We start from the raw sequence: 13,125 nt of genomic DNA, 5'->3' as shown, positions 1-13,125 counted from the left end.
ACAAACAAAGAAAGGTGTATCAAAAAGAAACCCCAACATTGAATGTGTCAATTGAATATGATTACAATTGTACGAATGAAGAAAGGTGTATCAAAAAGAAACCCCAGCGTAGCCTTGAAAACAAGCCACTTACATATGATAGTCCGTATCAGATTTGTCAAGGCATATAAATTTCTCATTGGCTTGCTAGCCTCAAGAAATGAAAGCCATGTGTTTCTTACTTCATGAGAAACTTGACATAATGCCAGCAAATTCATCTTCTCCAATGAAGCATAGCTCTCTTCATCCCAATGCAATACAAACATCTTTCTTTTCCAATCATCCCCAAGCTCAAGATCCAAGATATTCAACACCTAAAAAATCAAACACTTATCCATTGCCCATAACAATTCAGAAATACATACAAGAATCACATTTTCCTTCTTTACCTTTCCTATTCTATCTCTGAATCTTTTTTGCACTTCTCTCTCTCTCTCTCTCTCTCTCTCTCTCTCTCTCTCTCTCTCTCTCTCTCTCTCTCTTTTTAGTTGTAGCTAGGCCCCTAGGACAATATGAAGCTCAAATCAGCTTGGTACTCAACCTATGTTTAATCAAAGAACATGTCAAGAATATCTAATGGTCAAGAACAATCTCTACACGAATCCACTAGTCTTAAAATGAATCCACTTTACCTGGTACACTAATCTTGCAAGGTATCCTCTTGTAAAGGGAAACCAATTCTCAACTTGCTCCAAACCAAAGGCAAATGATTGTGTTAAATTCAATGAGCAACACAAAACCAATCCATTACCATCAATTAGTTGAAATTCACCATTACCATGCAATAGTTGACTTAGCAACCCATAACTCCAAAAAACAAAGTTTATAAAGTAAGTCAAACTTATGCATTCACCTCTTGTAGACTTTTAAGAAACGCTATCTCACTAGTCCTTCTAGGATAAGCATAGTGCATAGTGCACACCACATGTATACACATAGACCTCATCTCCTTGTAGGCCTATCCTATGATAGCCTTCCATGCCATAGTGTAATGATACCCTTTCTCATACATAAAAGAGTTTATTTGAAAGCTAATGTGGAGATCCATTCTCATGGCCATCTCATCCTCAAACTCATCATGAACCTCTCCAAAGAGGACTCTCTTTATCGTTGATCTCATTCATGACCAAAGTTTCTTCACTCTCTTAGGTCACAACCAAGACAATAGAAGTACCCTTTTCAGGCACATTACCCTCTCTTTAAAGAGTGTCTTGAGGACCGATACATGAGGTCTCAAACCCCTCAACTTTAAAAATGGAATCAATCAGAAAAAAATATCTTAGGACTCTCATAAGAGTGTTGAATTTTCTATATCTAGAAATCACATCCTCACCTCTAACAAGCTTCATATCTTCCTCTCCAACATCCTCATCCAAGGTGTTTACCAAAAAGGATACTTCCTCTTCTTGGATACCTCTTCTTGGATAGGAACAATAGCAAGATGTGGTGAAGTGCTGTCCTCCCCAATATATCCAGCATCAAAAACATCACCCCCAAGATATAGTCTTGGATTGTCCACTTCCAAGTCCTAGACACCTCCTCCCAACACAATTTCCTGAGGTAGATTTGTGAGTGTTCTTGTGCATACCACATACATCACACGTTTCCTCTTAGAATCATAAAAAAATGACTTCAAAACATGGTTTCCATACACTATCCATGTTTAAGTGACTTCACAGTTCAGCTACCACACTATCCTGTTTAACATTTTGTTTATCACATCATGTTTAAGCGACTTCAGATTTTAGTTACCACATCATTATGTTTAAGTGATTTCACCTTTGGCTGTTACATCACCATTGCTTAAGTGACTTTATAATTACCGCATCATCACTCATATTTGTGAACACCCTTTCACATTTACATACCATTTCACACCTACATCCACACACACCAATTACTCATGTTACAAGCTAAGACGCAAGAAAACCTATGGAATTCAATTCTTGAAATCCCTTAAGACTCTGAGAACTCGTACAAGAAGTAATAAAGAAATTCAACCTAATGCTTTAGTCAAGATCACCATTAAAGCTTGAATACAGGAAACAGATTGAATGAACATGGAAAGCACTATTGATTTCATCAGACTTATCGAATACAATGTTTACGTGAATGATAGAGGTTAATTGTATGTACCTCTTCATGGCTGAAAATAAACGATAATGTCTTCACACTTACTAATGTCCTAAAGTCACTTTTTACAGTCCATACATTAAAACTTGCATAAAAGCCTATCTAACGTAAATGTTCCACACATCTTATATATCATTGTGAAGCACTTGACGAGCACTATCCAATGAAGCACATGCTGATCTGCAAATCTGAAAATATATGATCATTATTTCCTTCATATCTTCCCCTTAATGATCAACTTTTTTTCCTTTACTCCCATCATGTCTCAGAAGTATTGAAACTTTGCTTTTGCAAGGGGTTTGGTTAAGATATCTGCAACCTGATCATTTGTAGAGCAATAAACCAACTCTACTTCTCTTTCTTGGACTTTTTCTCGAACAAAGTGATAATGAACTTTTACATATGTTTTTTCCTCGCATGAAACACAAGATTTTTGCTGAGCTGAATACAACTTTTGTTGTCACAAAAAATAGCAATGAAATCTTCTTGTTCTTCCATGATCTCTCCAAGAATTATACTTTTGTTGTCACATTCACACACTGCATTCTTGGCTGAATTATATTCAGCCTCTGCTGAAGATAAAGCAACTGTTGATTGCTTTTTACTTTTCCATGAAATAGATCCCGATCCAAGAGAAAACATATATGCTTCTATAGACTTCCAAACAATCATCAACATTACTTGCCTAATCACAAGATGATGTGTAATCAATGCCAAAATTAAACGTACCCTTGAGATACTTGAGTACTCGCTTTGCTACTCTCCAGTGTGACACTCTCGGATCAGTCATGTGTTGGGACTGATTATACTCACTGCATAAGCAATACCTGGACGAGTTATGATAACATATATCAAGCTTCCCACCACAAGCTGTCTAAAGAGAGTAACATCCACACATCCTTCCTATGTAAAAGCTAAAAGCTTTTGATTAGGTTCCATTGGAGTAGAAAGAGGCTTGCAATCCATCATGTTGAACCTTTCCAATATCTCTTTCGCATACTCTGATTGAGTAAGAAACATACTTGAATCATGTCTCCATACTTAAATACTAAGACAGTAATGTAATATACCAAGATCTTTCATATCAAACTCCTTTGAAATATTTTTCTTTGTTAGTTGAATGAGATCATTGCCACTTCCACTAATGATTAAATCATCCACATACACAAGAACCAAAATAATGTGATCATCTTTATGCAAAATGTAGACCTCATGAGAGAATCCACATTCGAACAAATACTCATCAATCCTAGCAACCAAGCTCTTGAGCTTGCTTCAATCCATACAAAGCCTTCTTTTGTTTTCACCGTGCCCCCCCTGTAGCAGGTCGTCTTTCCTCCTTAGAGAAGCCTATAAGGTCATTAGACCTTAGGCAAAAGCTTTAATAAAGCTTAACTAAGCTTTTCAAAAGCTGGCTGCGCTTGGCCTATAGAAGCGCCCCATGTATCTTGCAGGCCGACACCATGTTCGAAGAAGAGTCGTCAGCAACTGCCATCGCCATCACTATTAGAAGCCACCTTTTCTTGGTAGATTTGTAGTCATCGCCATGTTCTCTCTTCTCGTCACCCAGACCGGCTTGAACGTCACCATCTGTGCACTGCTATCTCTACAACCGACAAGCCTTCATGCCTTTGCTTAGTAGCCAACTCCATCATCTTGTCTTCTCCAAGTGCTCTCTACAGGTTTCCGGGAGAGATTGACCTTCCCCTCTACGTGAAAGCCTTTTTCTTCACATTGGGATCTTCCCCTACACTTGGGCTTCACGATTCTTCTCCTCACAGAGGCCCAAATTGATCTTTGCTCTACCAATTTAATCAAGATCACCATTAAAGCTTGAATATAGTAAACATATTGAATGAACATGGAAAGCACTATTGATTTCATCAGACTTATCGAATACAATGTTTGCATGAATAACTAGAGCTTAATTGTACATACCTTTTCTTGGCTGATAAATCATAATGTCTTCACCTTTACTAATGTCTTCACACTAAACCATAAAGTTTTCATGGCTTAAAATAAACCATAACTTACTAATGTCCTAAAGTCACTTATTAAAGTCCATACATTAAAACTTGCATAAAAGCCTATCTAATGTAAATGTTCCACACATCCTATATATCATTGCGAGGCTCTTGAAGAGCACTATCCAATGAAGCACACGCTGATCTGTAAATCTCAAAATATGTGATCATTATTTCCTTCAAGAAGACTCCAAGGAGGGACTGGCCACGCCGTCTATTAGGCTATAGGTAGGTGGGGAAGAGAGGAGTTGAGCGGAGAGTAGGTATAGGTAAGATCATGGTGTTACCACCAATCTAGATAACCTAGTACTAGCTCTTCTAGATGACAATTAGACAAGGATGGAATGGTTGGATCCACCAATCTAGATCACCTAGAACTAGCTCTTCTAGATGACAATTAGACAAGGATGGAATGGGTGGATCTAGTGTGTTGTCTTAGTCCTTATCCCATTGGCTACAATTGTGTAACCGTCCACACAACTATAGTGTGTTGTCTTAGGCCTTGTCTAGTTGACTATAGTTGTGTAGTTGTCCACTAGCAATCCACGTGACTATAGTGTGTTGTCTTAGGCCTTATCGCATTGACTACAATTGTGTACTTGTCCACTAGTTGTCCACACATGTTGTCTTAGGCCTTGTCCCATTGACTATAGATGTGCAGCTACCCCAAGCAATCCACTAGCAATCCACACAACTATAGTGATCACAAAATTGCTGATTTGGGGTCACTGGAAGTGAGCTTTTATTGGTAAGTGTTCTCATTATTGTTGTGCGTACTACTACCACTCATCCGTGTTCTCGTGTGTACGTTGAATCCCTACAAGTCATCGCTCTCTTGAGTCAGCCAAGGATACATTTCAGCCGCTCATATTTGTCTTTTTGACACATGTAGGGGTGAGACCAAGCCACCTGTAGTAGGGGGCATTTTTTAAAAGTGATCTCACCCCTACATGTGTGAATAGGACAAAATAAGACCATTGAAATGTATCCTAAATGTCTTGAGTCTCAGGGGAAGCCTCCTAAAGCTGACCCACTCGAACAATGAGACTGAGTAGGACTCGTGTAAAGACCCCCCCAAGCATTGTGAGAGTGGGTGCCCATGAGGTGAACCTCTGGGCACCGTGAAGATGCGGTTTCAAATCAAGAGCTGGTCTGGCGCATCAGCTCAACTCCTCAGAGGAGGAGTTCAGGCCGTGGGCTTGGTCCTACGTGAAGATCCACCACATATTGGGGCCCAAGGTCCATCAAGAGTTAGTCACCCCCTGGCTGAAGCCCTCTAACGATAAACTTGCCCAAGAGGGCTTTTCTTTGAATAGGAAGATTGATGATGCCCAACCCACCACAACAACGGGGCCAAATAATAACCCTCCATTTGTGAGCAACTCATTATAAAAAAGCTCACTAGATTTTTTTTCCCCCATGTAACTATTTAAATAGCCAATGCAAATTATGCATCATCAGTAACACATCCTATTTGTTAAGAATGGTTTCTATCATTGAGATGATCTCTCATGATAAATCCCTTAAATTACGTACTTTTCTTTGTGGCAACCCTCTACATTAGTTTTATTCAAAGAGGTGAATGCCACTATTATGAGGCATAAGGTTGGGAATACATGGGAGCATTTTTTATACTTACCCTTAACCTATGCTTTTGAGGTTGGATAGTTAGCATGTATTCATCGATAGTTACACATTCTATAGATCTATACTTTGATTGGTTGTCGAAATGGGACTAACCCAATGGTGGGCACATGAATATCCTTGGTTGACCTTGAATGTACAATGGGAAGGCAAAAACTTCCATGTTATAGTATCGAAAACTTCTAATAGAACTATTTGTAAATTGTGAATGTGGTAATGCACCATGGAGATGGTATACATGAAAAAAGTGCTAGGATAATGACCTTTCATAAGAATTAAACAAGGATAATTCTTTTGAAAAAGAGAATGATGTGTGGAATTGACTCTTGGGATGACAGATATTTAGACTAGTAGAGAATATATCCTTAGTTTGCGTGTATACTCTAGCTCAATATGAGTCACCTTAGGTATACAACATAGAAATAATTTATTGACTTCATTTAAAGGTTGATTAATTACTATTAGAATTGTGTTGAAGGTGATCCACCATCAAACCCAATTTAGTTGGCTCATGCAAAAACACACAACCGCAAGTATGGATAGTAACAAGTACATGCAATTAGTTGCTATTCATGTACACTAAAGTGGATGTTGGGAAATACCATAACAATGGATCATAAGCAAGCTAAGGATATGTTAATAGACATGATTTTGTGTATCATTAACACCTGGTTCTTTATTACCATGATGATGAGTGAGGTAAGCTTTATTCTTGTGAGTGTCTATTTCCCAATTGGATTATCTTGAAGAACTACTTACTGCAAGAGATAGTTGAGGACAATCTTCGTTAACAACTACATCAGATCGCTTGAGGTTGCGATTGCGTAAGGTTTGTGCGTTTCTAAAGATTGAGGATCTTAGGGAAAGCAAAGTTTGTCCGTGAACACAAAGATCTCGTAACTCTTTATGAACCTATGGGTTCTCACATGAATCTAGACCAAGTACATTCATTCTTCTACCGAACTATGCCACTAATTTGCAAAAGAAGCATGCTACATGCAGATAAATGGTTGACTAGATTGGAAGTCTTGATTTCATATCTACCTTTTAGGTCAACAACTTACCACAATGCATGTGAGTATGACTAAATTATGAAGAAGACTCTTGGAATTCACGAGAGGTCGTTCGTAGTAAGGGATGCGAACAGTTTCTTGGCTTTGGTTAGCTCATCATGTAGACTCCTCTAATCCAAAGCTGAGAGCTGAACTCCTTCAGCTCTACGGTTGGGTGATAAGCTTTGGTGAGCATTGTTGTTTCCCATCCGGGTCATGGAACCAGACATGAGCAATCCATAGAGGCAGCTTGCATGGACGTTTCAGTATCTATTTCTTCCATTTCTGTTTTTGTTGCATATGTGGATCAAATTAGCTGAGATTTCTATTTCTTCTGTTGTATCTACCACCACCATATGTCAAAATTGATTAAAACACAGGAGAACCAACTACTCACCATTTGAAACCATCCAGATGCTAATAGAGAACGACAAATTTCATTGAATTAAAAAATAATAATATGCCCTTGAATGGATGTGTTTATGAATCAAAACAGAACACCGAAGTAATCAACATGTGATCTACACAGACAAACTAGTGTACAAGAACATATGGTCGTATACAGACATCTGCTATATGGTCAACACGTATACTTCACATTTTGCTACAATACTCAAGTACTTTCACTTCACGTGCCACCTCATCCTATCACATAGGGCGGACCTGTATGTAAAGACCCTAAGCTGAACATACACACCCACTCTAGCATCAAGAGGTAGAGTAATCTGGGCATGAAAGGCCAATGGTGACTCTTTCCCCTGCATCAATAAAGCCCTAGCATCCTTAGCTCACTGACGTGTCCAGGATCAAGAGCTGGAGAAGGTTCATCATCATATAAGTTCTGAACTATATATTCCTGCATCTCACAAACCACCATAATTTACAATTATACTTGATGGAATACAAACCCATAAACTGATGCAGATTTCGTATACAAGAAAATGGAGACCAAACTGACTCTATATTTGTTTACCTACATCACTTCAGACAACCAGCTCCCCCGTATGTAATGTAGCCTAACCACAAAGCATCCTCACATGTCCAATTAAGGTGCAATGTGCATGTTCCATGCACATCTTGGTATACAGAACTGTATTCATGACTCACATGTGCCGTGTGAGGTGGCTCTGCCATGCATCATTTTTCGTACCTGCTGTGCTATCAAGCATGCTGGGGACTAAAGTACCCTGCTGAACCATGTGAGCCAGAGCAGACAACCATGGCTTGCCTTATCTTCCACTAAGCATCAACCTCTCACAGGGCGTCACACTCACTGCTGATAACACACCACATTCGCTGACATCTCATGGACTTTCTATGGATACACACACCCACACATTGGAATGCATATCATAGACTCTCTATATGCATTGCCAGCACCTAATACACAGCACAAAATAGAGTCATCTTTGGCAGCTCAGCATCCGTAAGACACGGCTGCATGCAGAGACAGGCCACGAGGTAGATCTCACAAATGAGTGTGAGGATGCTATACGCATCTCCTATTACAATTTGTATACTTGATGTGCTTTTTCTGTTAGCTCTCTCTGTGTGTGTGCAACACTTGCCACAATCTACGCAAATACACTTGACACTTCCGTTTACCTTGGTCAATTCCTGTTTTGCAAGTACATGGTAGTGTCGACTGCTGATCTTTTGGCCACATATAATGGCGATGAAGAATCCATATAATAGCCCCACCAACAATATCACAGTGACTGCAACTCAAAAAGGAAGACATTGCAATTAGTCCATGTCAAAATAGAGAGAGAACACCGGCAGAATGGCAATGAAACTTAAGGCCGAGAATTTCAAATTTCATTGCCAGACACTCAACACACCATCCTTTGCATTCTCTTTGGACGCTTTGATAGTGTTCTTTCTGCTGGATTTACAACCTTCATTTCTTTAAAAACCCTTACAGCTGTTAAACGTTTGCTTCTTCTATTTGTACAGACTACCTTCTGAATTGGGCATTTCTTGTTGCTGCTTATGATACAATGATCTATTTTAAACTGCTGCTTTGGCTAGCCAGTCTAAATCTTTGCTTTGCTTCCTTGACAGGCATGTTTGAATATAAAACAAGCCCTTCTGTAATCCATAGATTCTCATCATTTCAGCCTTTTACAGGGTTCTCTAATATAATGTTCACCACAACTGATAAAACAAACTCATCATAGCTCTTGCTGATTGTCGAGCTGCTCATTCTCTTCAGCTTCCTGAGAACATGGCCATCTAACAATTTTATGGGACAACTCACAAACTTGAGGTGAGGAAAAACCATAAAATATTCCCTTATTCCCTGATGTTTTTTTGAATGATGTATACAGAAAAGTATCACTTTTTTTAAAAAACCACCAAGTCGGTAGGTTACAGAAAAGAGGCTTTAGTACAACCATTGTGCTCATTAAGTGCCCTGTCCTTACCAATGATACAATTCCTTCTAATTGCAGCATACAACCAGTTAGTTCTTCCACCAGGAGCATCGTTTTTCCGTTTCATGGGAAATGCAACTAAGAATGGAATAACACAAAATTCACAGCCACATAAGCTTAAGTGTGGACAGTTTAACTTGCACCTTCTCAATCCTCTTGAAATTTCAAAAACCCTTGCCACACTAAATACCACCACTTACTTTCCTTGCTCACAACATACTACTTGAAAAATGCATAAGAAGTTCCAATCCAAACTTCATGTAAATTTTCAGTCTAGAAATTGCAATTTCAACTTAATGAAGTTATTATAGCAAACCTTAAGGAATGAAATGCTGTGAGGCATCATTGTCTATGGGAGTCCCCCATGGCACAGAACGATTGGAAGAAGATCTTGCACTTATGCCCTGTGCCACTAAAGCAAACACTTCATTACCAGGATGATGTTGTCCAGGCCATGGAGACCATCCCCAACTCCTACTACAAGGAGGATGGCACAGGATTGGCACTTCATCATTTGTCCTACCAAAAGACGACTGTCAGTGGCCAGCTAGGTGTCTGTAACCCAATGGGCTACCACTGTGCCACATGATTCTCGACAAGAGATGACTAGTAGTCTAGCAATGTGGCAGATCTAGCAGGTTCACTGTCATGAAACATGGGCATTCCACAATTCCTCCTGCAAAGTCTGTGTGTTTCATCTGGGCAGACCTCATTTATACCCTCCATGGCTTCAAGGAGCACCTTCATGGTAACTTCGGGGCTATGCAGGAATGGAGGCCAGGTTTTTTCACTTCTGGAGTCCCAGAGCTTTCCGTATGGAGGCCAGCCCGGTGTGTGGCTGTTTCCCCCTCTCCTTGCAAGAGTAGCAGTCATGGAGGGGCTTCGGAATCCCCCCGCCCAACTCCCCCCCCGACCCTAAGTTCCGAAGAGTATTCTTGCATATACTTTTACTTTTACTAAAGGAAGGATCATTTACTGGGGAGAATAGAAAAGCTTTGATAAATTAACTTCATTATGTACATTATAGGCTGCCTGCCATAACATCTCCTAAAAATGTCCTCCATAGTCAAAATTGGTATTGGAGTGTCTACAAAGACATGTCCCACTTTGTTTTCTCAATTCAGGACATGAACAAATGTGCTGCATTTCTACCACGTCCTTATAGAAGAGAGAAGATGAAGCTGTACTCAAAATGCCATTAATTTGAAACGGAAGATTATTTATGCACTTAGTATCAAGCCATAATTGGTGCCAAAGGCTTGCTGGATGCTACTCTAATGCCCTGGAGTTCAGACCAAATGCTTTTTAAGTAGCCTAATGGATTGCACAATTCTCAATCTAACATGCAACGGCCAGGTAGATAATTTACAATATTGAAGTTTGAAATTGAGCTTGTCCAACACTCACTATCGTTCTCTCTTTAGAGAGACATTCCAGCCCACAGGATACCCAAGATGTCTGACAATTTGATCAGGGGAAATTATTTGACCCGGCCAAAGAAAAGAGTGCCAATCACAGTGCTTACGTGGAACCATATTGTGCAGGGTGTAGACCCTCATAAAAAATATTCTTCAAACGGTTGATTAACATTTTTGCAACCAATTTGTAAACCACAGGCATAAGAGTTTTTGGTCTCCAATCACATAACTTTTCACAAAGATGTTTTTTGGGAAGTAAACGAACCAATCCCTCTTTCCAAGAAGAAGGGAGTCTGCTCGAATGCCAACAACAATTGATCATGAAAAGCAGCTTAGATTTCAGCATACCCCACAAAGCCAGAAAAAATTATACTGTGAGTCGAAGTCGATGTCAAGGCACGAGATCTTTGATGCCCAGCACACCACGGGAAGGACCCACAAGAATCACTCACCGGGCTAGTACCATATCCAAGTCCAAATCCAAATCCAAATCCAAATCCAAATCCAAGTCCAAGTCCGAATCCAAGTCCAGATCAAGTCCAAATCCAAGGAACCCCAAGCTTGTACATGAGGTACACAAGAGATAAGCGTATGCGATGAAACTTATGACCACAAGAAATCGTATAGATGTGCATGACCCAGGGTAGGTCCACGAAGAGGCACAGTAGAATCAGTTTGTGCCCAAAACAATATGTGGCAGTACTGGCAGCACTATCAGGTAGTTGTGGTGGTGTTGTCGAGAAGCCCACGGGCTCACTGTAGGCCGCACAAGTGGCAGCAAACTCGCACAAACAAGCTGTGTGCAAGTGGTTCGGATGGTGAGGGCAACGCTTCGACAGTGGCCAATAGGCGCAGTAGGAAGTCCAATTGGCAACAATAGTTGGCGGCGATGGCTCTGTCAGGTGGTGTTTTGGCGATGCTGGAGATGCTGAGCAGAGGGTGCAGGTGGCGGCAATAGTAGTGTTGCTGTCAGTCGGTGGCGCGAAATTTGGCAACGGCTACACAGCCAGGTGGCGGTTGACGTAGGCTGGCTATGGGTGACCACATCGACAAGTTCAGGTTGGCGACGACTAATCGGGTCCGTCCACGGTGGTACTAGACACTAGATGCAGGCAGGCGGTGCTCTGGAGGCGTGGATAACGACCAGTGGTGCACAACGGATACACTGCAGGTTGGCAAACAACAAAACTTCCACACTCAGTCAACGATGAGCTTCAATGCTTCCCTGATGATGGTGATGATCAATGTTGGTAGCCATGCCTTCATGATCTTGTTCATGGAGCTTCAAGAGAGGTTCAAGCCTTTTTATACTTGAAGAGAGTCCTACTTTTTGCCAAAATTTTATCCCTACTTTTGCTTTTTGCTTTTTCCCTTTTCACTTTATACAATAAAATATTACTCAAATAAGACCATCTTTTGAAAGATCTTTTATGCTTTGCTTTTCTAGCTTCAGGGCCTTGCTTTTTGGCCCTAGAGCTGCTTTTTGAAAAAGCGGCTTATTGCTTTTCGTTCGGCTCAGTCTCCTCTTGCCAATGGTGCTCCTTGCTCGCGGTCAACTCAGTTTGATTTTTTGCTTTTCTCTGCTTTTTTGACCAAAAATGGTGCTTTGTCATGTGCACACCTTATGGTCCTTGTTCCCTTGCCTTCTTCTATCTCTCCAGTGTCCGGGCAAAGGTTCCATCATGTGAATAGAACTAGGAGGGCCAAATAGTTATTACAGGGGCAACAAAAAGGTCACTGAAGCAGCCATAAACTTCAATTCTAATTGTTGCATATTGCCAATCCAACAATCATCCTGATTCTTGACTATGAATGCATTATAAAGTCCTCGAAACATGTAAGCCCTTTAAAAATCCTTTGGATGAGCAACTTGTGTCTTTCAGAGGTTTCTGTCTAGACCTGATCTGCCACTTTTGCAGCTTTCTTTCATAATTTTTCTTAAGACAAGATGGTTGCTTGCATCAATGCCGCTTGCTCTGAATCATCAAGACTTCTTTGATGACTACATTCAGTGAGTTGTTGAGTCACTAGTTTTGCATCCTTCACTTTGTCTTTCTTCTCCCAAAAACCATTTACCATAATCCAAAATAACAGCCTGCATGCGAGTGGCGAATCTGCGCCAAGCCACATCAATGTCAACAAAAATATGCATCTTCAAAGGTTGCATTGCATGAGCCACCAAATCAACAAAAAGTTGGTGTTTTAAATAGCTATTGTTGATCAAAAGTAGCCTCTTTTGTGGGAGTGGTACGGAACCGGCCTTCAAAAATTTGACGAGCGGTGAAACAAACACTCACACACAAAACACTTCATCACCCATGGGGACTTGGAAAAGGAAACAAACAGGGGGAGCTAGAGTGCTCCTGCAAATAGTGCAAGG

At 40.4% G+C, this 13,125-nt stretch overlaps 1 protein-coding gene across 6 annotated transcripts in view; it reads right to left on the bottom strand.

The window, feature by feature from the left end:
* Nucleotides 1–7,313: 7,313 nt before the first annotated feature.
* The window catches only part of LOC147642437 (uncharacterized), a 41,292-nt gene continuing 35,480 nt past the window's right edge, over nt 7,314–13,125 (bottom strand). For 4 of the 6 annotated variants that reach the window (XM_086806446.1, XM_086806454.1, XM_086806428.1 and 1 more), the window contains 2 exons: nt 8,498–8,610; nt 7,314–7,748 (listed from right to left, as the gene is read on the bottom strand). In XM_086806446.1, the coding sequence (XP_086662572.1) occupies nt 7,656–7,748; nt 8,498–8,610 (206 nt within the window). In that variant the 3' untranslated portion in view covers nt 7,314–7,655. Of the gene's footprint in view, nt 7,749–7,772; nt 8,166–8,497; nt 8,611–13,125 lie in introns of those variants that run through there. The other 2 variants (XM_086806463.1, XM_086806471.1) reach the window with 2 other exon arrangements.

Source organism: Cibotium barometz, chromosome 1 (genome assembly GCF_041138505.1).
Source record: "Cibotium barometz isolate CiBa-2024 chromosome 1, ASM4113850v1, whole genome shotgun sequence".
In the NCBI taxonomy this organism is placed as follows: domain Eukaryota; kingdom Viridiplantae; phylum Streptophyta; class Polypodiopsida; order Cyatheales; family Cibotiaceae; genus Cibotium; species Cibotium barometz.
The sequence above is the reverse complement of the archived record's forward strand: the minus strand, read 5'-3'. Positions and strand labels throughout refer to the sequence as shown.